This window comes from Pieris brassicae, chromosome 8, assembly GCF_905147105.1.
Source record: "Pieris brassicae chromosome 8, ilPieBrab1.1, whole genome shotgun sequence".
In the NCBI taxonomy this organism is placed as follows: domain Eukaryota; kingdom Metazoa; phylum Arthropoda; class Insecta; order Lepidoptera; family Pieridae; genus Pieris; species Pieris brassicae.
In genome coordinates this window covers 19,858,296-19,884,649 of record NC_059672.1, presented here as the reverse complement: position 1 = coordinate 19,884,649, position 26,354 = coordinate 19,858,296, and the positions used below count along the sequence as shown (strand labels likewise).

Here is a 26,354-nt window from a genome sequence, read left to right as displayed (position 1 = left end):
TTAAAGGTCTTCAACCGATGTTACGTCATTTTCTTGGCTAACTAGATTATCAATAAATATTTTACGAATATCGACCACAAACTCCGCGCTACCGTTGTATTGTTTTAATAAAAATCTTCAGAATCGGAGATTTCCTTGAGGATGCAGGTATGTATTGGCATTGATATGTGTGAAACTGTTATTTTAGCGTTGATATATTTATTATTTTTATTAGGGCGTGTATGCAATGAACACTATTTAAGTCAATAATTTTCATAAGTTCTATCTCCAATGTTCTATGATGTTAGATTTACAATGTTGTGCAACGTTATAAATGTTACCTCGTGACGGTTTATTTAGTGGAGTTTATTTTAGTAACTTTAAGAAAATAAAGGCACAGTTCAGACTTTAGCACAACATAAACAACAAAATCAAAATATGAATACTTAACTAAACTGGTTAGATGAATCTTGAAACTCGTTTAAAATTACCAGACGGAGTATAAATATTGATTTAGTAATATTTCGAAGATATTATAAGACATTACAGTGATGCTCAGTGAATGATTAGCAGTATGAGTTAAAAAAACACAGCATAGACTAACATAGTTAAAAGGAGCAACTATTATTGTTTCATAGTTCTAATACGGAACAAAAATAATTAATGTACTTCTGGGAAAACATCGCTGTGTATGGTAGAAAATAAACACAAAATTATAAGTCACATCAATAAACTCGGTAACAATCTCAATTTATATAATAAGGATAACATTGGGATGTAGGTGGTATCTGATTGCGTATTAGTAATAGTATATCTCGCCTAGAACGGAATTTTTTAAAGAGATTTTTATAACATCGCTATATTTGTAGCTTGGTTAGGGGTCAATGGCCGGGTAGTTGGACATGTTTTGCAATTCAAACCAACATTATCATTTACATTACAACATAGCACTTACTACTTATATTATCTAGACATATAATTTAACTAATGTTACTTATTAATATAAGGAGCAGTGTTGGCCTGGTGGCTTTATATGGATATCAAATAACGTGAGAAAACCATTAAGCCTTAGGCCCACAAAGTCGACGGCGTATAGCACAGAAGGCTACTAGTTAGGCTTATTAGAAAAAAAACAAATGATCACGCCACAGATACCAATCTGAGGCCCACAGATTTTTAACGTGAATAAATAACGACTGTTAATAGTTCTTACTCACCAAGGAACTATACTACCATCTATTAAAATTCAAGTTTATTGTACAAATTTAATGTGTATAAAAATAATAATGTTCACATAATTATATTTTTTTCAAGGACCTTTTATAGGCTTCCTCCAACTGGCTCCATTTCTCTCTTAATCTTTTTTACGCTTCTTTTTTTCTTTTCCTATTTAATTACTGATAAGATACAAATTTGAGTATAAAAGTAATGTGTATTTGAAATGGCTTCAATAATTTAATCATGCTTTATAAAAAATCTTAATACCTTAGCCTCAAATATAAAATTAAAAAATCGCTGTTCGCCTTGGGGACCCATTTTCAAAAAAGCTTTTGAAGAATACATTTATTTGATAGTATCAAAATTTAAAGATCTTTTTCACAGTCTTTTGTATATTACCGCACACCCAGCACTTGTCATTTTAAAATTCTGCCTTTTTATTCCCAAATTAACTTATGTACTTCGCTGTAGCCCTCCATGGAATCATTTAGTTTTATTAAGTGATTTGGATAATCTTTAAAAACTTCTTTGTAATGTATTATAAATGTTCGTTTCGAAACACCTTCTTGGAATAAAACATTGCTTTTTATTCGCTTTGACGGATTAGGAGTACGCAACATTACAAGTGTAGCTCTTCCAGCGTTTATCTCATCTGTTCACAAATTTAGCAGTCTGGTAGGTAAAATCTTTGGATCTCATTCTACAAACTACGAGATTGCGGATTTAACAGGCCCAACCCAGGCTTGAGCTTGCCTACTAGCGTCAACTTTCAAAGGAGCTGGGATGCTCCTCTTTGCAAATCTTAAATCAAAAAGGTCACATTTCAATAACAGTCCGCGCAAGGTTGGTGGCTGTGGAGCCTAGGGAAGCCGATTATTGGCGTAATGCTTATACTACGCCAAAGGCACCCGGCTATGGCATCCTTTTGGACCCTGAATCACTTCGCATTGCCATCAGCCTCCGCGTAGGAGTGCCCATATATAGTCCCCATAAGTGTCCCTTGCCATACATTGCCAAAATAGTGCAAGTCGTTCTTCTGGCCACGCCGCGCTTTGACATTGGCAACAACGACAGCAAGCGGCAGGATGGGATGTCGTTGATTTCTTGGAAAATGGCTACAGTATGGGAAACTACTTGGGTGGACACGTTCGCCCCATCTCACCTTCTTCGGACAATCGAAAATCTGGGGCAGCTGCAGAGCAGCCAGAAAACAATAAACAGCACAAATATAAGAGTCATTCCTCCAACTTCGATTTTGTTGGCGCCTGGTAGATATATAGGACCGGTGACCCAGAAGCTGGTGCTTTCCTGGCTCAACGAATAAGTATCTACCTATATGAAAATTGTAAATACAAATTATATGTATTGTATTTATTTAAAAATGATTTATTAAACAGTTTACTGCAAACATTATAACATAGGAATTAAAGCAACGGCTACAATTTCACAAATAAGCACTATTCTAGGCAACCCGAAAAATGATTTATATTCATCGTCTAGAATTGATATTATACTATCCATCGCTCAAGCCAAACGGTAAATTCCTTTCATAATTTTAAATTTAACTGCGTCTCGTATGTTCGATAGATTGTTTACAACATGTCTCGTGTCTTGTTAAATTTATGCTTAGAGTTTACACTAAGCCACAAACCACACCGTCACCGATATGTAATCTAACGGGTTAAGTCAAGGGCAACTTTATCACTTTTGCTGAAGCTCAAAAAACCATTTCGTTAAAATAATATAGGGCCATACAACACTTGCTTCGACGATAGTTATACATAATTTTACAAAATTGCAATTCGCTGTGTATCTATAAAATTAATTAAATTTAGTAATTAATGATACATTGTGTAAAGACCAATACTGTTTTTAATTCAGTGAATATGTTTGATGTAATAATTATTCAAATACTTTAAATTTTTTAGGTACATTAGGACACCCCTATAACGGCGCCTGAACTTCAGCGTTATCATGAAAAACACGTGGATTTATTAAGGTTATGTTGTCAAAGACAGTAGATAAGGGGCAGCTTTCGAGCAGCGCCGCACGACGACTGTCGATAAACGTTCATTCGTCCCACCGCCGCCATAGAGGCCAGGCGTGTTTACTGTTCATGTGATAACAGGAATTGAAAATACCCGGGAAAGCAATCATGGATAAGGAACACGCCCTTGAGGAGATGATGGGAAAGCTTGGTGAGTATTTTAAAGAGTTTTTATATATCTCTTCAGTCATATGTTAGGAGAACGCTTTGGTTTAATATTACGGTCATTCGAACTTTCATTTTTGCAAGTAATGTTTTATGGTTAATATTTTAAGACGACGATATTGGTACATAAGTGTTTTTACTATTGCTATTTATTAATTAATTGTATTTATTTTTCATCATTAACATCAATGATCTTATTTATTTATTGTCCACGTTCAATGCTTGATTACGTATTCAGGGTCACAGAAGCAATTTACTTAAAGTTAAACAATACTGTTAACTAGCTGCCACTAATTATTGATGACGAATAAAAACTACAAGACTTGACCGAAGTATGCGCATATTTTTTTGGGATTTGCATGTTTTACCGGCCAAAACATACTATATAGACAATATTATGATACCTATTAAAATCTAATAATATATAATTACAATCAAACTTATGACTGTAAAAAAATCCTTAAATTGTTCATTATTTTTCTTACATTAAAGTAAAAAGTTATATTTTGAAAGTCAACTTCATTTATTATCCTACTAGATCTTTTACTGCTATATATTTTTAATATCAGTTATTGCTTACAACACACAGGTATAGTTGATTTGGAAACATTCTACATTTTGTGTAGTTTATACGTTTTTTTTATCACTGGCGGCATTTCTTAATTATATTTTGGATATAAATATCCGAACAACGAAACCAAATGTTAATAATTAATCGGTCCAATATTGGTTACAAAAACACTACAAACAAATTCCACTACGTATAAATTTAAAATTGAAAGCATACTAACAATAGCAGTATCCATACAACAATTCCAAGAAGGGTCGACCATTAGGTTTTAGTTAATGCATTGAAAACTGTTTACACAATACTTAGTATCTTAAACAAAATTAATATTCTACTTTGTATTCTAAGCGCCAATAATACAAAGTATTAGTATTTAAATTTAAAACTAGTTTGAACAAGTTTTTGTCGTTTTTTGTTCAACATTATAATAATGGAATAGCACAGATTTGCTAAAATGTGACATGTGACAGTGACATTATTATAAATTACAAATTCAAGGTTAATTGAAAGTATGAATATATAATAAAAATTGTTATATACAATATTTTTTTAATATAGGTTATTAATTAGTATATAATCACAAACACGAGTATTTTTGTATCCAAAATGACAGCTGGTAATATTTTCTAAAGTATAACTGTTATAAATAATGTTAAATTAGAAGCATTTCATATACATTTCCTTTTTTGGCGGTAGTAGGTGCTCATTGTGTTACCTATATGAATTAATGATTTTGAATTTTTGACAAATAATAGATTACAGATGAATAATATAATTTTAAAGATTATCTATTACAAAAATAGTATTTTCAATTTGGCGGATGTAATAATAAATTAGGTTAGTTTTAAAACAGCTTAGCAAACAAATGCGTAGAATCTATGTCAATTAACATGCAGTACAATAATAATCATAAAACAAAATCAGTGATTGATTTAAAGTTCTAATAAATTGCCTTTCCATTCCCTGTCATTTTTCATACCTACCTACATATATTAACGTATTTATTGATGTTTACACACGTTACAATAACACAATTAAAATGTGTTTAGTTTTTGGAAACAGTATTTAATTAATTTTAAATTACTTGTATAATTTTAGTATTTGGTTTTAAGCATTCTTAAGTTATTTTGCATTTAAATTCAACATTATAACGTCACAACTGATAATGTTTATTGAAATAATTCCGTTAGAGTCGTGCCGCAAAGTTTACAACTAAGAAATATCGTTTACGCGGAAATGAGAAACTATAATCTGTTTACGAATAATTTGTAATATATTAATTATTAAGTGTATCGTATAATTCAATGGTAATGGTGTGTTAGGTTAGCCTAGCGGTCCAACATTACGTTACTTCAAAAATTTATAGAATTTTCACATTCACGTTAAACGTTACTGAATCCAAGGATTAGAAAATAGCAATCACACACTTGTTTTTTTATATATAAAAATAATAAAAATCTAATTAAACAAAGCACAGATTTTTGATTAACGTGCTAAAGAAACTACTTAGTTTTATTATTTAGGAACAAATTTACTATACCTTTACAAAGCTATAACATAGTCAGTATTTGATACAAATAAAAAAAACGTAAATACCTTTATTATCATAATGTTTAAAATCAAGGTCCAAAAGTATCAACACCACAGAATACTTAATTTTTATTAAAACATCAGGCAAACAGACAGGCTAACCATAAATTGGTGATACCGAAGCCCAAATACATTCGCGAGTGCATTGCCGGCCTATTAAAATACAACTACAATAACATAATAACAACAGTATATTATAGAAATGTATTTGCTCAGTGACAGAAGTATGTAATACTATTCTTTACACAGCTTGTCTTAAAACTTCAGTGCCGAAAGATGACCTGAAAATGTTATTTATAATAAGAATTTATTACATTTTTTATCGTGTTAATCCATAAAACAGAAGCAGAAATGTGTTCTATGCCCCAATGTGGGGCGGTCTTAGTACAACTCCTGTATTTATAATAATCGTCGGGTTGTCCTATAGATTGCGTAAATAATATACATTTCTTAAAATTCTAATTAAGATCTATGCAGTGTTCAATCGACGCTTATACATATATATATTAATAACTGATATCTATTATCAACTAAGACGAAACTAGAGCTTGACCTCTCATTGATATGAATATAACACAGGAAACGGTATTAGGAATATACTATGATAATGCGCCATTTTGATTCAAAACTGAAAACCACGCGTAATGTTACATAAATAAAATATTTATTGAATATTCGCACCCTAAAGACACCCCTTATTTGTTAGACTACTTCATTGAAAAAAAAGGTCGTGGTTCGTTCGTACCAACACCGCTCAAGTGAAGGACTCGTCGACACGCTGAACAGAAAAAAAACAGACTGCCCTCTCCTGGTGTTATCGTGCTCACCGTGTTCATTATTGAGCTACCGTCCATTGAGCAAAAAAAACTTCATTAATCGCAATTATAAAAGGTTGTATATTATTCCCACAATTTGAGTGCATTTTCCACGAACGAAGCCAATGTTTCATGACTAAATATCCGTGAAAAATATTATGAAGGCTACTAAACTATTATGCATGTTCTAAAATTTGTCACGCTGCACCGTAAAGTGACTATATACTAGTAGAGACGTATGTAATACAAATATTATTGTGTATAAAAATGTTTTTAAATAATTGTTACGAAATCTAAAGATTTGGTACCGATGCATAAATTAATCAATACTATGTTTAAATGTCTTATTGTTATAATATATTCAACGTGTTTCTAATTCTTTTATTAGTATAATCGAAGGTTAGCTTAATCTTAATTTTTTGAGTAGTGTTAGCCTAGTGGCTTAAGCGTGCTACTCTTATCCCTGAGGCCGTTCGATCCCGGGCTGGTGCACCAATAGACTTTCTTTCTATGTGCGCATTAATTTGCTCGAACGGTGAAGGAAACCGGCTTGCCTTGGACCCAAAAAGTCGACGGTGTGTCAGGCGCAGAAGGCTGATCACCTACTTGCCTATACAATTAACAAATGATCATGAAACAGATACAGAAATTTGAGGCCCAGACCTAAAAATGTTGTAGCGCCATTGATTTATTTTTAATTTAATTTATATTTTTATTAGGCTTATCAATTAATAGCATTTGACTTAATCAAAACTTTACCAGACCATAATTCACGTGATAAGTAAATATGTAATTATAAACATATATGTACTTTGAATGTCAGTATAATGACATTTAAGTCATTCCGTGATTTATAACAGTTCGTCAAAGCAACAAATTACAAATAAAATGTTAATTTATCTTTAATCTAATTCAGTTTTTATTAAACCTTTTCATCTTGGGTAAATAAAGGACAATGTTATCGTGGTGTAAGTTCCCTTGCGTAATGAGCCACTTGACGATGCTTTTTAAAATAGAGTCTTTAGTGTCACAATTACCGAAAACTTTTGACTTGTTTTATATTTGCTTAAAAATCCTGAGATTCTTATTTCTGTCTTCCGTAATTATGGCGCATGGGCAAACGATATGAGTCTTATAAAAGCAAGCAACATTTCGTTACATCAATTATTTATTTTTCCGAGGATCTAACAAAGGTCTAATACGCTAGTAAATCCGAATCACCAACGAAATATACACAAACATGGCCGATGGCCCATTTGCGGATCAAGGGTCTTAAACCTAGTTAATAAATGTATGTTACTTTTATATATCATATAAATAGAAAATGTTATTTGTGCATAAATCCTTAACAACCAATATACGCCCGTCTGGGGTAATATAACCTTATAGTCGAGTTGGCACGAATAATGTCAACAACGGTATAAAATATTATAAATGTTACTTTAACGATTGTTGTAATTTGAAGTATATACATGTTTACACACATTTTGTTATTTACTAGGTCATTTTTGGAATTTATTAAGCCATGTTAACTTTTAGACGAAATCAAAAATTTTACTTCTAAACATCTTAATACATTTAACAAATATTAAATAAATAACATTACCCAAGCGGGAGAGCAGGTTTCCATGCGTTCAAAACAAGGATGTTTTGAACGCATCGAATCATTAAGGGATGGTGATTCATGCCTGCATGTACTGGACCTGATCTCCCCTAGATAAAGTGAAAGTGAATGGTCCGGTCTGCGAAGGTTACTAGTACCTTTACAAACTATCAATGGACGTGGAGAAGAGACGGTACCGCCGCATCGCATGTCGGGAAGCGGATAAGGCTCTGCTGTTAACGCATCCCGTCTAAGGCGATTGTTAGTGGCGCCTTGGGAATTTAGTGGGTGTACAATCGCGAATCCCATACCAATCCTCCCGCACTAAGCCGGGCTGTCGGGACCCTGCCCGTAAGGTATGCGCAATGCAGTTGTAATACTAATAGTTGTAATACTTAATATTTCTTTAGAAAACGCATGGCAGATAACCTATAAAATATTTATGACTTTAACTATTACTGATATGGCTGTAGAACTCGAGTCTCACGACCGTAATCCAAGAGACCCAAGTCATAAATCGGCACAAATGATTAAATTTAACAGGTAAAACATTTCCTTGGAATTTGTTAAAAATGATCGTAATTTATTTAATATTTTTCTTATTATAAATGTTCGATATTCTTAAACATATATTTTTAATTATATCTTATAATAGAAAGGGAATAGCTTTTACGCTATCTTGTTGCGTAAAACCAAGGTCACGCTCTAATAATCACGTCAGATTTTCTTTATCATCCAAAATATTCTATTGAATAGCCTCACCTCATATTACTTTATAACAAATTCAAAGTGTTACCTGTAACGGGCCTACTGAGATTACATTAAGTTGTCACTCATTGCAGATTAATAATTGTACTGTATTTAAAAATGCTGCATTACAGCGAATGACTGAGTCTTGACGTGTGATTTAAAGTGAGTGAACAACCGTTAATTCATAAGAAAAAAATGTCTTGGACTCTTTATATTTTTCATTCTTTCAAGTAATGTTTACTCTATGGTGGAAAGAAAATATTGTCTATGAAAAAGTAGTTTAAATTAGATTTTAAATTATAAAAGAGCGTAAAAACGTTGCTTCAATAGGTTTTTTATAAATAAAAAGAAAATAGCGGCCTTTTAAGAGTTATTATTGTTATACAATTGTGACGGAATAAAAGTAATTTCACTTATATAACACGATTAAAAGTGAAAGACGGATAGGGCTGACTAAAACTTAAATATTAATATAATCTACATATTTGTAGCATCACTACTATAATAAAAATAGATTACAATGTACTTTAATTATCACGTAAAAGTTTTTTAATATGTTTAATTTGCGATAAGATAAAAAATCAGGTTTTGTGTAATCTAGTCAGACATTTGACAATTTATCAGCTATAAATTTTTCATTTTTATTAAAAAAAATGTTTTTCTTAATAACGATACATTTACAATATAATACTAATATTAGGTCCTTGCATATGAAATTGGCGTTTTGTATCGGAGGAACAAAAAGTCGAATATTTTTAAATAATCAAAGTATGAACCATTGTTTTCTATGCACTTTTGCCATCTCATAGATAGTTCATTGATCCCTTTACTAAAAAAACCAGTCGGACGGGAATGAATAAAATCTGTGAAGGCGATTTGGACTGCCCCATCAGAATTAATTTTTTTCCCTTGCTAGAAGTTGTCCTAATTTCGAAAAAAATGGTAATCTGTTGGAGCAAGGTCCGGGGAGTACGAAGGATGTCTTAGACATTCCAATTGAAGCTCTTCTAATTTGGTAGCCGTCTGTAGTGCAGTGTGTGGTCTAGCGTTGTCGTTAAGTAGCAGTGGCGTCGAGCGATTGACCAGCCTAGGTTGTTTAGCCGCTTTTCCATGGTTTGCAATTGCTGACAATAGACATCAGCCGTAATAGTCTGGCCAGATTTGAGAAAACTGCAATGATCAATACCGGCACTAGTCCACCAAACGCTTACAAGTAACTTTTTTGGGGTTAATTTTCGCTTGGGGCAGGATTTGGCTGGCTGGCCAGGATCCAACCATTGCGCTGAGCGCTTCCGATTATCGTAAAGAATCCATTTTTCATCACAGGTAATGATTCGGGTTAAAATACCTTCATTATTGTGCCGGTTTAGTAATGTAACACAGCAGTCGACGCCCGTTTGCCGGTTTGCTTCAGTCAAATCTTGAGGTACCCACCTTTCAAGCTTTTTAATCTTCCCAATTTGCTTCAAGTGAATTAAAACAGTTTTATCACTAACACCGCAGCCTGCAGCTAACTCGGACGTGGTTTGCGATGGATCCGCTTCCACAATAGCCTTCAATACTTCATTATCAACTTGGGTCTCAAGCCGTGAACGGGGCTTGTTCTGCAGGTCGAAATTTCCAGAACGAAAACGTTGGAACCAAAAACGAACTGTGTTTTCTTTTGCAACATGACCGCCATACATATCATTCACCCTTCAAGTCGTTTCCGCAGCACTAGTGCCACGGCGGAACTCGTACTCGTAAATAATGCGATACTTTAAGTTTTCCATTTTGTAAAATGATTGACGCAAACAGAAGAAAAAAACAAATGAATCACGGTCACCGAAGCACAGATACATAAGTAAATAGCTGTACAAATTTGAATTTGGAATTCCTTACCAAAGAGGAGAACATTAAAGTGGCCAGTACGAAATACGCCAATTTCATATGTAAGGACCTAATATTTCGATAAGTGAAGGTAAATTAATATAGATATTTTTATCAAGGCTTAATTTCTTTACATGAAGCGATAAGGTACACCTAGTAGCAAATTTGTAACTTACGCACTGTTATCTGTGGTACTACTTTCGTTTTTTTTCATATATTTTTAAGGTGTAAGTTTAAAAAATATTTGTCTTTAAAGTGCCCTAAGTTTTGTAAATTTATACATATGTACACTATAATGCCTATATTATACACAAATTAAGAAGTTTTCAAATTTCAAACGTTTTTCACTTGATCGAGACCTGATTTAATTCGGATTTAGATAATATAACGCAATAAAAATGTAATATACCTTAATAAAGTTGGTTTATTTATATATAATATTATATTATTCAAATATCTTTTATCTATCTATTATTATATATCTATGTGTGTATATTTAAATAACCATAATTATAATATACACAGTTACTCAATTGCTATGTTTCAATATTCGTTGGAATTTCAATTTACATTAACTTTTTCGTTGACTTATTTATTTATTTATTTTTTTCGTAATCCCACAGCAAAAATGACGAGAGTTTTACATACCCGTATTCTCTATCTTCTAATACCGATATTGACCCCGACTTTTTGTTTGTAACTTCGATGTAGTTCGTTTAATATCCTAAACTAATTAACATTTGTATGTATGTATGTAAATTTTAGTAGTACAACCCCAATCAATGCTTTTTTTTTTTTTTATAAAATAGGGGGCAAACGGGCAGGAGGCTCACCTGATGTTAAGTGATACCGCCGCCCATGGACACTCTCAATGCCAGAGGGCTCGCGAGTGCGTTGCCGGCCTTTTATGAATTTGTACGCTCTTTTCTTGAAGGACCCTAAGTCGAATTGGTTCGGAAATACTTCAGTGGGCAGCTGGTTCCACATAGCGGTGGTGCGCGGCAAAAATTGCCTTGAGAAACGCTCAGTCGTGGAACGTCGGACGTCGAGGTGATACGGGTGGAATTTTGTATTTTGCCTCGACGTCCGATGCTGAAACTCAGCTGCAGGTATTAATCCGAACAACTCCTCTGAACACTCTCCATGGTAAATGCGGTAGAAGATGAAGAGTGACCCCACATCTCTACGCAACGCCAAAGGATCGAGCCGCTCGGAGAGGGATTGGTCATCGACGATTCGAACCGCTCTTCGTTGGATACGGTCAAGTGGAAGGAGCTGGTACTGGGGAGCCCCCGCCCAGAGGTGAGAACAGTATTCCATGTGGGGCCGTATTTGCGCTTTATAGAGTTGCACGCGGTGGCCCGGAGTGAAGTACCGTCTCGCCTTGCTGAGCACACCAAGCTTTTTGGAGGCTAATTTAGCCTTTCCCTCCAAATGACCGCGAAACTGAACGTCGTTCGATATGTCAACGCCAAGTATTAAATATAGTTAATACCCAAAAAATCAATCCACTAATAATTTTGGAGTCCGATTAATTTTTTTGTTAAGAATTAAATTATTTTTTGTGGCTCGCTAGCTCCTACTTAAAACGTATAATTGTATGATAATAAGCTAGGTCTTGTCTTTTTCTTAGACCAAACCGCGTTCTAGAACATGCCAATACATTATTTTAACTGAAAAAAATACCTTTTCCTTTTCATCACAGGGACACATAATTTGACAAAAAGACGGAAGAGTACTTGAATAGTGAAATTTAATTTTTATTAATAATGTTAGCCTTAGATGTTATTATTTTTAAATTTCATATAAATCATTAATTAATATGTAGAGAAGATACTTTTTGTTCTTGATTCATCATATTTATAATCTGTGCCAAACGTTCCAAATCGGTATTTTTAATTAATGAGGCTAACATAAAACAAGATTATCTAACAAAATAAATCGATTACTAGGCCAAGGTCGTTTCAGTATTAAGTATCAAGATTATTGCATGAAAAACACTGAATAAGGATTATCGTTACAAAGATTTACAGTGATTTTTTTAATGAAGTTTATGTGGCCTTTTAAATTTGTATAAGTAAGGTATATAGTTCGTTGTTTAAAGAAAGGCATAAAATGTCTCAATGTCAATTTTGGCAATTTATGGTCATAATTTACAAGCATAGACAATGGAGGAACCGCAGAGCTGGTGCTTTTTTGGCACAGCGTACTAACGTTTAAATTTAGCGAGAATATATTGCCAGTGCTAGAGGAAAATTTTCTTCGTTTGTCATAGGTAATTTTATAATCTCTTGTAATTAAAAATTAACTCTTAAAACCGCAATGTTTACATCATGATTATAATATGTAAACAACATTCATCATCTAAACTAAAGTATTATGTGAATAAATCCGCAAATTATTTTATAGTTGTCGTTCCGCCATACTTTGATGTGTATGTATGAGTATATATATCCGAGAGTCAATCTCTGTATTTCATTGGCGCTGATTTATACAGCTGCGTTGTGCCACGTGTAATCCATGTGGTACCAAGCTCGTAAATTTATTAAACAAAATGCAACATATGTTTCGTATTATCAAAAACATGATTGACAACAACAGTTTTACTCATTATTCCGTTTATTTATTAGCGTAACTTTTCCCAAAGCCAATGTTATGTATATTAAGTAATTAAAGTATGTAAATTTATTTTAATTCTCTTGTCTTGGAGGCGTTAACTTTGTAAGTAAGTATATATGTAGTTGAAATATATTAGTCGATTTCTATGTTGTTACTAAGAAGTGTAAAAAAAAATGTATTTATGTCTGTTTCTAGGTGTAAATCATTGACACGCTAACGCGACACTTATTTGAAGAGGACAGATGAGCTCTTAAAAACTGCGCATTGCAGTTATGATAACACAGGCAAATGTAAAACATATTGTTATTTGTTATATATACAAATAAGGTTTTATTAACCTAAGGCTTTTATTGAAACAGTAGATCAAGTTCAGGCGTAGAGTATCAATTTCGAATCAGATGAGAATAATAAAAATCTCTTCTGAATAGATTGATTATATTTTTCTGTTGAATGTTTTACATATTTAGATTGTAAAAAATCTTTATAACCGTGAGTTACTAAAATCTTTCTATATATATATATATATATATATATATATATATATATTCAGAGCTGAAAATTAGCGCGAAATTTTGACAAGTCACAACAACAATGTTTCAAATCTTAGACTTGCAATATAGTCTTTGTAAAAGTAGATAATACAGGGCAATGAACTAAGTATTCTTAGATCGACAATGCGAAATAGAAAGCTTCCACTGAGCCGAAAATAAATCTCTCTTCGAGGTGCTTGAATGAAATTTTGTCTGACATGCAAAACTGACAATTTTAATACTGTCTCATAAAATAATGTGCTATAAAATATGCTTTTAATAACGACGCACGACATTAATGTGTTGGAAATCATTTGTTTGTGCTTGAAAACATTGGATTTGCTAAATGTTCGTAATCGTAAAATTTACCTTTTATGAGTTTGTAAAGTTGGTAAGAATAGTTTATATTAAAGTTTTCATTCTCCAAACCGCGCTCCAAATTCCTTTCGTTCATACAAAAAAAAAGGAATAAAAAAAAACAGTTGTTCGCTAAATGGATGAATGGATGTTCGCTGTGGATAAATTTAACAGTTTATCCACCAGCTTTATTTAATCATAATTTATACAATTTTTAAATTTAAAATTTAGCCAAAACGGATTGGACCATATATATACGAAGAACAATCTGTACTAATAAAAACAATAATTTATTGATTAAGGTGTGTGTGGGATGTTCAATGTGTAAGTGTGTGTGTGTGTGTGTAAGTGTGTGTGCGTTTTAATGTGATCTTGAAAATCCATTTGATTTGCTTATCTCCTTCGAAAAGATGTTTGGAGATATTGTGGGAAAAGTCAACGCTCGCGTACCTACTCTTTATTATATAGTTTAAATACATGTAAGTATATTATATTGAGCATAGTTGTACCAAAATATAGAAATATAGGGATATTAAACAGCTCAGTATGACGAGTTCTATTATCGAATAATTTTAATAAATATTAGTCACATGTTGTTTTGAAAGTTTCAAGTTTTAATAAGTTTATTAATATCAAAAATGTTAATTAAAAATTGTTAATTGGAAAACCTTAATAAACTCAAAAATATCGTAACTATGACAATATGTCACTTCCATAATACCATATATTTTCATGTCTTCGGACTTGGTATGTGCGCTCGTCACTCGCAAATTGTGTAAGTGGTTGATTACGGTCAGTTACTCAATATCCTCATAATTTACGTCTATTTACGTAAATGATAACAAATATCAAATGTCCAAAGATTTGGTAAAGAAAACAGTTATGATTTTTACAATGCGTAATTGATATACTATATTTTTTTCAATACGTACAAATAACATGTTATTTTGTATCCATATCGTGTTAAAACTCTGAATCACCCAGTTAAACGAGCGACTCTCAAACTCAAACGGCTTTTTATTATAGATAAAAAAAGCGTATCTGAAAAAAAGGTTTGTCAAAACATAATCAAGAATAACCAGAGAGAAAAAAAAATCAATGATAACGACATCGCGCGACTTCGACATAACAGTAAAACATAGAATAAGAAAATGTTGAAATGTCAGGTGATATAGGTACATTTTGCTTATGACGTCTGTCAAAGTCAAAAGAACAGCCGTTAGGTGGTTAATAGTAAAAATGGGAACTGATTTCGACAAATGTCGAGTATCTAGGTTGAAAGCGACTTTTAAAATCTTTTACTTAAATGTCATGTTATTATTATACATTAAAGAAAAAAAATAAACATGAAAACACGTATTTTGTTGTTTTCACTATGATGAAAAGAGATAAATGAGTACTTTAACACGGAGCAAATAGACTGAATCACTTCTTATTACTAAAGATGGCTGCAGTGTAGGAGGCGCAGCTAAGTTACAGTTGACAGCCCGTAAACAACTTGAGTTATCGATGTCATGTTGATAATCGGTGTTGTTTTCAGGGTATATGTAGGGTATTAATTTTCTGTAATTGTTTGTTCCATAAATGTCTACACTCGGTCGGTTTCTGTATTTTTCCGTTAGTGTAACTTTTTTTGTGGGAGTTTCTGGTATTATACGCTCTTTCATTTGTAATCCAAATCCAAAACGATTAAATAATCAAAGGATGGCTTTATACTATTCGAGGATTATACACATTCAGTTAGCAATAATTAGACGTGAAATTATAACTTAGGCATTTCTATTGTTTTTGCTAATCCATCCAAATGCAATTTGTCATTTGGTAGTTTGCAGAATTTTTATTAACGCATTCTTCGACTTATAAGATAAATTATGGTACAGTTGAAATGTATGAAGTTAATATTGCATTAATAGAAATGTTGTTGAGAAACTGAGCAAAAATTAACCTGTTTGATTGGTATTTCCTTAAGCAATTAGAGTTAAGACGAAGGTAATTCACTGTTGACAAGTACCACAGACAACTTCATATGAACTACGTTTTAGTTGTATTTTTTTTTTACTTTTTTTTTTTGGTGAAGCGTTCTGTTTTCGACACGTCGTCAACATTGGGTCTTAGGGTAAGCTTCAGAGTCGAATCAGGTCGAACCATAATTCTCGTTTATCAAAATCAAATACGTATAAATCCACACATGCCATGTTCCTCGAGACGTTTTTCTTCATCGTATAACCGTTCTTTGAGCATAGAAAATTAATTTGAACACAACGGTTTGAACCTTTAGGATCTAGGAACTTTTAAAATCTGGATCTATCTATAAAAAAATCCTTTAAATAACCCATATTAGTTTCTATCTATTCTTTGATGTCCTCCTTTATACAGAAGCAAAATTCTGCTTTGTACTGTGGACTGTCATACTTCTTTTATGATTTTATTTATGAAGTTCGACATAATCGAATACCTAGGCTTGATAGTGGGTTTCGAAAAGTGAACGGAAGACTTATAAATTAAGTTTATTTTTAGTTTATTATTATTATGCAATAATAATAAAAAGGAAATAAGACATAATTCAACAACATATGTGGAATGTGTTACTCAAGATTTATTTACGTTTTACAACTCATTAAGATAATTGTGTTTACACAATCTTGTTGCAAACTTCAGGAATCAAGATTTAAAATACAATTGAAACAGCTTATACTATATTACATTAAACAACGAAAAATGGCTCACCTGGGCCACGTATGGCATCTGGCTCAGGATCAACCACCAGTATTGGAGAGGCACTTAAAGAAGAATAACTTTTTTATTTCAAAATTTGTTTTGAAAAATTCCCTTTTAAAATATTTCATTTTACACAAGGGTTGCAGAGGACTATCGAAGCCGTTAACATTTTTCCGTATTGTCTCAATTGAACTGTGTTTTGTTTCTTTTAATATTATGTTGAACCTATATTGTACATAAATAACATTTAGCCTATAAAATAAAACTTAAATTGTATTTTGTGTACATTTAACTAATGTGTTATTTACGGATAAAAAAAAAACAATAGTTTGATAAGAGTACCATACAATCAAGATGCAGAAGGCAACGGAAAGTCTTACGAGCGATCTCTCCTTGACAGCCCTAGTAAAACAAATCTATGGGGACAGCTCGTTTGTCGCAGTTCATTGGTTGTTTCAGTAGCTATCTATAAAAAAAACATACAATTAGCTGACACAGCGTTACTTGCATCCGATAGGCCCCTAACGAGCTGATAAGTTCGTAATAATTCTAAATGCATGACACGACACGACAATTGAACGTTGTAATAACATATACACCTCCATTAGGAATTACCGATTTGAAATCATCTAAACACCTGAAATATTAACACGCTATTTGATAAATAACCCTAGATTTACCAATGGTAGTAATTTAATAATTAATTTCTCCAGGTGATTTCGGGAAGTACCAAGCGTTCCAGTTCTTCCTGCACATCCTGGCGGCTATGACAGCTGGACTTCATATGCTGTCCTTGGTCACGGTGGCGGCAGTACCAGAGCACAGGTTAATATTCTTGTATAGGGTATATTGGGACCATTATATTAAAATCATCTGCGCTACCAAAGAGTGTTGATCTCCGTTGTGCAATATCACTTTTACAAAGCTCGCCCTGAAAGCTTTTAAAATAGCGCTTCATGGTTATTCGTACATAACTACAACAGACGTTCTCAATATATAAGAGAGTGATATTATCGAACCAATTCTAGGGCAAATGTTTGTTATTTACCTTAAATATCGTAAAAGTGACATTGTTGCGAGGATGCGATATGTTGGTTATAATACTGGTATTTTATAGTATTTGGCCGGCTTTGGTTTACAGTCCTACACATTTATACAAACCTCTTTAACATAAAGGGAAATTTTAACATTACTTCCGCTGGTTTTCTTATATTATATATTATCGATTTTTGGTACTGACAATAATCGTTATATAACAGTCCATTTACATAAATATTATATAGCTAAATTCACGCTATTTATTGGTGAAAAGCGTACAAATTCCGTTTATACGAATAAACATAGCGGCAGTGTTAGGTATATAATATTTAAGGATGTGCATATCTGGAATATTCTAATGCGTTTTAACAATCGCGAGAAATTATATTGTATTCAAGTTTTATTTTCTGATAAAAATGATTATAAAGTGATGACAATCTAGTTTTATCTTCACGTGACATTATTAAAATAGAATAGCTGATTGCTATTCCGATCACAAATCCTTTAAAAATAGGTCATCCACATTATATATTCGGCGAGATTTTAACATTGATTAGAAACTAAAAAAAGATAATAAAAAATTAAAAATACCACAGATTACATTATGACAAATAAATTAGTTACGTCAGAAACATTTGAAATTTTTGACAATTCATGAACTTGCGGGCTGTAAACCGCGATTATTGCATGATATTCCTCATTGGCCATAGAGCAGAAGCAACTGCATGTTTAACCTATTGATCTTGTAAATCGTGTATGAGCGCACATAGAATGTAAAATTTATCAACTATCATATTTGTTGATACAGGTAGGAATCGTACGCACGATCGGGGTATAATAATCTGAATTTAACACTACCAGAACATGCTGTATAATTATTCATTCGAATGATTGTAAATTATTTACGTACGAAAGTAAAACACAATGTCCCATGATGTTAATATTCAATAATTTATATTAACCTCAAAATAACTTTATTCATATAGGTAACCCAGTACAGTTATCAACGTAAACAGAAAATATGTTAAATTTATTCTAAATTTACATTTACTACCAGTTCGCAAGTTAAGGGCGTAGAGCGGGCAGGAAGAACTGGTAAAAGATTCTCCGCCACTGTTATTAATCGCCAAGTTTTGTGTCATACAAATTGTTTTTAAGGCAGAGCAGTCAAAAATATTTCAACTGGAGTAAATCAATACCAATGATTAGGATCATTTAAATAATCGTCAAATTTAAAAATATATTTATTGATTAATTTTCGCCATTCATTCGCCCGTTTACATCCAATTACATTAAAAAACGAGAGCTTTGAATGTATTCAGCGATAATTCTTTAATTTTGCTTGGGACTTTGTTCTAAAACGAACACAATTTATGGACATTATATGGATAAGTGGTTAAAAGATAAGACAAGAAAAAAACAAAAAATTGTTTTGCAATCGTTCAGTACTTGATCAAACTGGCTTTTATCTCGTTTAATTCGGACCTATACCACGGTGGTTGGCTAACAGCTCGTTCTGTTGTGGTACTTTTAAGTCAGCCATGTAATTTTAAATAACTTACCATAAATGTATCTCAGTCGAACAGGTTTCAACGCATGTTCCACAACCTTTAATTGCAATATTTCAATTTTATTACAACCACATTTTACAGTTATTTATACAATTTTATAAAAAGCGTCGATTACTATACATGCGCATGCATTCCTATGTATACGTGTATCAGACCAATGTTTCAGCAGCTTTGTCTAGGGTGTTGGGATGGTTGACATTTCATTATGTGGGCTGACAGAATTCATGAAATATACTTGATAAGTTTTGATATTTATCACCTAGTTGATGTAACGCGTATGGGAATGTCTCAATTTCTTTTAGTATGAATTTATGTTTACTTCTATATATATACAATGGTCGGCTATTAATTAATTTATAAATTGACCTTGAGTTCGTGTTGTAAATATACCTTATATTAAAATAATATCTTCCCAGTTTGGCTTTGACTAATATTTTAACATTCTTATAGTTAAAAATAATACTTTTATTATAATACATCAAATAATAATGATGTACCATAATAGATGTGAAATTTGGTTTGAGATTGTGGAGTCCGCTTTTTAAGTCATTCCGGTGTGCTTTGGTGTTTGTTCCCTATGTGATTGAAAGCGACGACGTATATCATGTGAGTATTATTTCCTTAAGGCTATATAATTTACTGCAGGATAACAAATTTGCTTAATAAATTAACTTGTGAATTGCTTACCCATAAAACTAACATTTGGTGAACATATCTCTTGCATGCTTCTTCGTTCCTTATTCCATTTCAAATTCTACACATGTTAAACAAAATAAAAACGACTTCTAAAAAATAGTTTTATCATTGCCATAATAATAATATACATTCAATAAATTGCACAGAGCATAGAGCTTCAAAATTGCACCTTCAAAATCTTATACAGCTAATTATTAACATTCGTCGTCATTTTTCAGGTGTTTCCTGTCTGGAATAGACAGTTCTAATTATACGGAAGCCTGGAACTCTTCCTTGGTTCTTGAAGCTATACCATTGAATGAACATGGAAGACTGGATTCTTGTAAGGTATACGGAGAAAATAAGACCCTAGAGGAATGCACATCTTGGGTATACGATACACAATACTTTACCTCTTCTCGTGGTATTGAATGGGATTTTGTGTGCAGTAGGCGCTGGATGGGGGCAGCTGCGCAGACGGCCTATATGTTTGGCGTCGTCATTGGATCGATCGTCCTCGGTCGGTTGTGTGATAAAATCGGACGAAAAACCGTCTTTGTCTGGGCGGGAATTCTTCAGTTGATATTTGCTGCCTCAGTAGCTTTCTCGACCGATTATTATATGTTTGTAACGATACGATTTCTATACGGTATATTTGGGTCCGGCTCATACATCGCAGGATTCGTACTTACTATGGAACTCGTAGGACCAAGCAGGCGTACGTTGTGTGGCGTCACTTTCCAAATTATGTTTGCGATTGGTATAATGCTCATTGCGGCGTGGGGATATCTCATAGACAATAGATTCTATTTACAAATTGTTTATGCATCGCACGCGATTATTCTTTTACCTCATTGGTTTTTAATGGACGAATCTCCAAGGTGGCTTTGGACGCAAGGCAGAGCCCGTGAATGCGTAGCTATAATTAAAAAGGCTTTGAAAATGAATAATTCTTCCGAAACGATTGACGCGTCGTCGCTAGTCTCTCAGTGTAAAGCTAAGAACGCCAAATATGCAAATGAAGAAGCGGCGGGAACTCTTGACCTTTTCAAGTCACCAAATATGCTCAAAAAAACCTTGATAATTTGCGGTTGTTGGTTTGCGAATTCAGTTGTTTATTACGGGCTGTCGTTGAACACTGGAAAGTTAAATGGAAATCCATACTTTATATTTTTCCTTATGGGCGTGGTAGAGATGCCTAGCTATGTGATTATTATGCTTTATCTAGACCGCGTTGGACACAGAGCGCTTATAAGTGCAATGATGTTGTTTGGAGGAATTGCTTGCGTTGCCGTTGTGGCCTTGCCGCACGGATCCATGGCCGCGACGGTGGTCGTCATGATTGGAAAGCTATTTATTTCCGGATCCTATTCAATCATTTACAAATATTCGGCTGAGTTGTTCCCTACTGTTATCCGTAGTTCCGGTGTTGGTTTGGGAAGTATGTGCGCAAGTGTATCGGGAGCTTTGACGCCATTGATAAGTTTATTAGACACTTTGAATCCTAAAATACCGACATTTGTTTTTGCAGTGTTAGCTTTATTATCAGGGTTTTCGGCATTTTTCCTTCCCGAGACAATTGGGAGAGACTTGCCGCAGTCAATAGAAGATGGGGAAAAGTTCGGCGTTGGTGATAACTGTTTTACTAATTGTAGCGGACGACGCATGAGTGTAGATTCTGTTGACGTACCCGAAACCATGGTACCTTTAGACGGAGAGAAAAAACAATAACCTAAAACTAACGCTGCGCAAATGACACCAGTTTCATTAAAGTATTCTTAAATGTTTATTCGAAATGCATCAAAAATTCAGAATACATATGAAATTATGCAGCAATACATGTATTTCTTGGAAGTGTTATATTTATTTCAAAATTATTATAAAGACTTTCGAAAAGTAAGGTTACCTTTAAAATTTTCCAATTAAATATACATGTGTTTATAGTTATTTTACATAATTCAGGTATAAGGCACACGTTTTTGTAATTCCAAATTGAGACCTTTAAAAGCTATACGTATCATATTGTTTATAGGGTTGGTGACATAAGTTACGAGCTTAAAAACCTCCAATAAATTAAATAGGTATAAGTTATAGTTTAGCGGAACTAGTTATAAAAACCTAATGTCAGTAGACAAGTCGAAATTGGCATTTATATTTTTATTACTATCTAGTCCTTATTGAAACAATTAGACTGGATTTTAATATTAGGTTGTTATTGACTGTACAACAGTGCCTGGTTGCAGTACGTATTAAAAGATCGTCTGTGTAAAATGTTTGTAAGAGAATTCTGCCCTAATATTTTTCATATAATTTGTTTTCTTTTGCTCAATAACAATTATAAAACGTAAACTAAATATTTATTTCATGTATATTTAAAATACTATACCATCTCTAGTCCACTTTTTATTAGGCCGTTTTAGTGAATAATTCGATCATTTTCTTGCATGTTATCAAGTCTTATTCAAATATCACGCTGCGATTTACTCGAAAGTTCTGTACTGTTCTCGGTACAATGTTATAGGTTAAAAAAGGTTTGGCGTATACTGACGTAATTATTGTTTATTTAGTGAAACAGGTTTTAATGAATTTGCTTATATGTTTGTACAGTGTAGGCAACGTGTTAATATTTATTGTTTTTTTTTTAATTGAATGGCAAAGTATTCATTTTATAAGTATCAATTATTGGGAATACTTGTATGTAAATTATAAACTATTTGGTGTTTGAAAATATTATCTTTCGCGTCTTAAGTGTTCGAGATATGCTAGTGTTTCACATAGAATGTTAATTTTAAGTAATTGTGACAAACAATTAAATATTTCACTCTTATCTTAACTTTAGGTATATATTTAGGTATGCTTTTAGTATCTCTAACAATTTCGTACTAAACAGGGCAACATAAATATACCTATGTAAGGGCATAATACATTTTTCATAAAGAAAATGTTAACTTCTAAAGAGATTTTACATTAGATATTCAATAAAAAATTTATAGTAAGTACATTTATCTATTTCCACAGATCAAATATGTTTATTAAATTATCCAAGTAAATTCTGTTCTGAGAAGAAAGTATTGGTGCTAATTTATTATTACGTACTAGGGTAAAACTAGTCAAATTAAGTCTGAATTTGCAATTCAGGATAATTGGTGAATACTGCATTTAAAACTAACGCATTTTGTCCTCAATTCTACTGAAATGAATTGAAGATTAATTTATAACTTAATAGTCAGTGTGATCTATAGTCTGTGCCAACTGTTTGCCATTATTTGTGCCTTATAACTAGACTGCCTTCTGTAATAAGTTTTTAATCACAATTATTGTTATGAGTATTTAATTATAGCGGAAATTATACGTAAAATACTTTTACCTTTGATATTTTTGTATTTATAGGGTATATACGGTGAGTGTTCATCTAAGAATTAAAAAAAGCCTTACCACACGCGAATCTATGAATGCAATATTACCATGTTGGTTAGTCGCTCACCTATGTAATTAAGGTTAATCGACATAAAGTTTGACTGAAAAACTAAATTGTATTTTGTGACAGGGTTTTAGGATTGCTAAATTAATAGGATAAGGTGCTTTTGTACGTACGTTACTGTGTAAAGATTACCTTAATATTCATTTTTCTGTGTCATATTTTTTTACATTGTTTTCTAAATAAAGTTTTAATTATTACCATAGTATTTTATTTATTTAGTTATAGTGCCGTTCATTATTTGTTTTTAAATTTGTACATCAATCATTCATACATAACACTTATTTCTTAGTCAATTAAATTCTTAACAATTGCTAATCGCTAATTGCGTCTGTCATGTGAGACGTGGTTTTTATTGCCCCGCTTAAGCTCAAATTAAAATAGTTATGTATTGATTTAAATTTTTGTATACATTTTCATATACCTCGTTTGTATTGATTTAAATTTTTGTATACATTTTCATATACCTCGTTTGTATTAATTTTAACTTTCTGGACTGTGACCTAACTTGGTTTGACCAACAATGAAGTTATAATTAGCAAATTTTGCAGTTAGTGTTGAGTATATTATTATGATTAATTACAGATATTAACATATTTCAATCCTTAGACTGCTTGCTTAGAAAATTATCTCATTTCAGATGCTGGGTAGAAGGTGTGGACACGAACGAAACTATAGCCTCGTGGAACTCAACAGAAATCCTGCAATCAATTCCTTTAACTCTGACTGGAGGTCTACACAATTGCCTTGTATACAATGAAGACAACGATACTGAAGCGTGCACCAAATGGGTATATGACTCAAAGTACAGAACTTCTTCGCGCGCCATTGAATGGGATCTCGTCTGTGACCAAAGGTGGAAGGGAGCCTTAGCACAAACAATTTACATGTTGGGTGTATTCACCGGAGCGGTATACTTAGGAGGATTAGCGGATAAATATGGACGAAAGACTGTATTTTGCTGGTCATCAGTGTTGCAATTGATTCTTGGTGTAGGCGTAGCGTTCATACCAGAATACTGGTCTTTCTTAGTTGGTACGTTTTTCTACGCACTATTCGGGTCTGCTGGTGCTTATATTCCGGCGTTTGTATTGACTATGGAAATTGTTGGTCCAAAGAAACGAACCACCTGTGGAGTAGCCTTTCAATGTGCCTTTGCTGTGGGAATAATGTTAGTCGCCGGCTGGGGAGCACTTATCGACAATCGAGTCCTTCTTCAAGTTGTATATGGATTACATAGTGTGATATTAATTCCTCATATATGGATAATGGATGAATCGCCACGATGGCTGTGGGCACAAGGACGAGCCAAAGAAGCTGTCGACATCGTGCAAAAAGCTCTTAAATGTAATAAATCTGATGAAGTTTTAGATAGAGCTGAACTTGTTTCTAAAGGTAGAGTCGAGGCATCAAAGGGATCAGAAGAGCAGAGTGCCGGTCTTATCGATCTATTTAAGACTCCTAATTTAAGAATAAAAACCATTAATATTTGTTTAGCCTGGTTTGCGAATTCTTTAGTTTATTATGGTCTTACTCTCAGTACGGGAAAGCTTGAAGGAAATCCTTATTTAATTACAGCCGTTTTTGGACTCGTCGAATTTCCAAGTTATGCATTTGTCATATATTTTCTTGACGTTTGGGGCCGAAGAGCGTTAATGAGTTCTATGATGATAATTGGCGGAGGTGCGTGTATTGTTGCAACATTTTTGCCATCGGGCTCTATGGTTTCAACCGTTATAGTTATAGGTGGAAAACTGTTCATTGCTGGATCATTCGCAATTATTTACAATTATTCAGCTGAATTATTCCCCACCGTAGTAAGAAACTCGGCGATAGGATTAGGTTCTATGTTCGCCAGGCTGTCTGGAGCCCTAACTCCATTAATAACCTTACTGGATTCTTTTAACCCGAAAATACCGGCAGTGACATTTGGATTCGTAGCGCTCTTATCGGGTTTTCTATGTTTATTCTTGCCTGAGACGATGAATCAACCGATGCCGCAATCTCTTAATGACGGCGAAAACTTTGGCAGAGGCGACAACTGCTTCGGCAGTTGCTTAGGTAAAAAGAGTAATAAAACATATGCCGCTGATGAAAAGACCTCAGAGGCAATGGTTCCACTTGGTGATATGAGTAAGGGAGCTTAAGAATGTTATATTTTGAAATTTACTTAACATTGAACGAGAAAACATTTGAGTCGTTCTGTCCAAATTAATTGATCCAGGTAATTCATCATTCAGTAAGAGAGTTGTTTTTGAAAGTCATTCCATATATCGGTCTCACTTTAGTGAGTACTTATATTTGTACTGGGGTACGGGACAGACACGTGCTTCGTTCGTTTGACAAATTCTTAGGTAGGTTAAAATCTATCTATGTCTAATATTTAGTTGTTATTAGTTTGTAAAAGTTCAAAGATAACGAGGCTTAAATAATAAAAATATATTATAAAGTTAAATAAAACTATTTACTATTTTATTTTTAACGTCACTTAAGCAGTTACTTTTATTCAACGCACAAAAGATAATATTGTTACGAGCTAGGGGGTCGGATAGAAAATGCCGTGGATTTATTCAAGGGTTTATTTCTTGGTAAATCAATGAGGAATTTATGGGCACAAATTAATTGCAGAGATGCACTTATAACACACAAAAACACAGTCACTAATTACTTCACTTATGCACACTTCACACTGTACTTTATCACTTCGGTGTTTCTCTTTTGTTATCGCATTCCAAACTAAAGGCGACTAGTCGCGTTTCGGCTC

General features: G+C 33.1%; 1 protein-coding gene across 4 annotated transcripts; it reads left to right on the top strand.

The window, feature by feature from the left end:
- Positions 1-74: 74 nt before the first annotated feature.
- On the top strand, positions 75-26,231 carry LOC123713613 (organic cation transporter protein). Of its 4 annotated transcripts, none has more exons than XM_045667364.1 (4): positions 75-147; positions 3,126-3,395; positions 17,542-17,653; positions 20,352-23,790. In XM_045667364.1, exons 2-4 carry the CDS (start codon positions 3,353-3,355, stop codon positions 21,841-21,843), a joined length of 1,647 nt encoding a protein of 548 aa, XP_045523320.1. In that variant the 5' UTR covers positions 75-147; positions 3,126-3,352; the 3' UTR covers positions 21,844-23,790. The 4 variants fall into 4 exon arrangements, with proteins under 4 accessions (XP_045523320.1, XP_045523319.1, XP_045523321.1 ...); XM_045667365.1 differs by lacking the exons at positions 75-147; positions 20,352-23,790 and adding exons at positions 13,419-13,513; positions 24,231-26,231 and having other exon boundaries at positions 3,303-3,395; XM_045667363.1 differs by lacking the exons at positions 75-147; positions 20,352-23,790 and adding an exon at positions 24,231-26,231 and having other exon boundaries at positions 3,143-3,395.
- Positions 26,232-26,354: the final 123 nt, after the last annotated feature.

What these genes read in the sequence shown, in the direction of transcription:
- LOC123713613 (XM_045667363.1), top strand. Translation starts at nt 3,353, where the DNA reads ATGGATAAGGAACACGCCCTTGAGGAGATGATGGGAAAGCTTG. An exon ending in GGAGATGATGGGAAAGCTTG is followed by an intron (nt 3,396 to 17,541) that starts GTGAGTATTTTA and finishes TAATTTCTCCAG; the next exon opens with GTGATTTCGGGAAGTACCAA. An exon ending in GCGGCAGTACCAGAGCACAG is followed by an intron (nt 17,654 to 24,230) that starts GTTAATATTCTT and finishes ATCTCATTTCAG; the next exon opens with ATGCTGGGTAGAAGGTGTGG.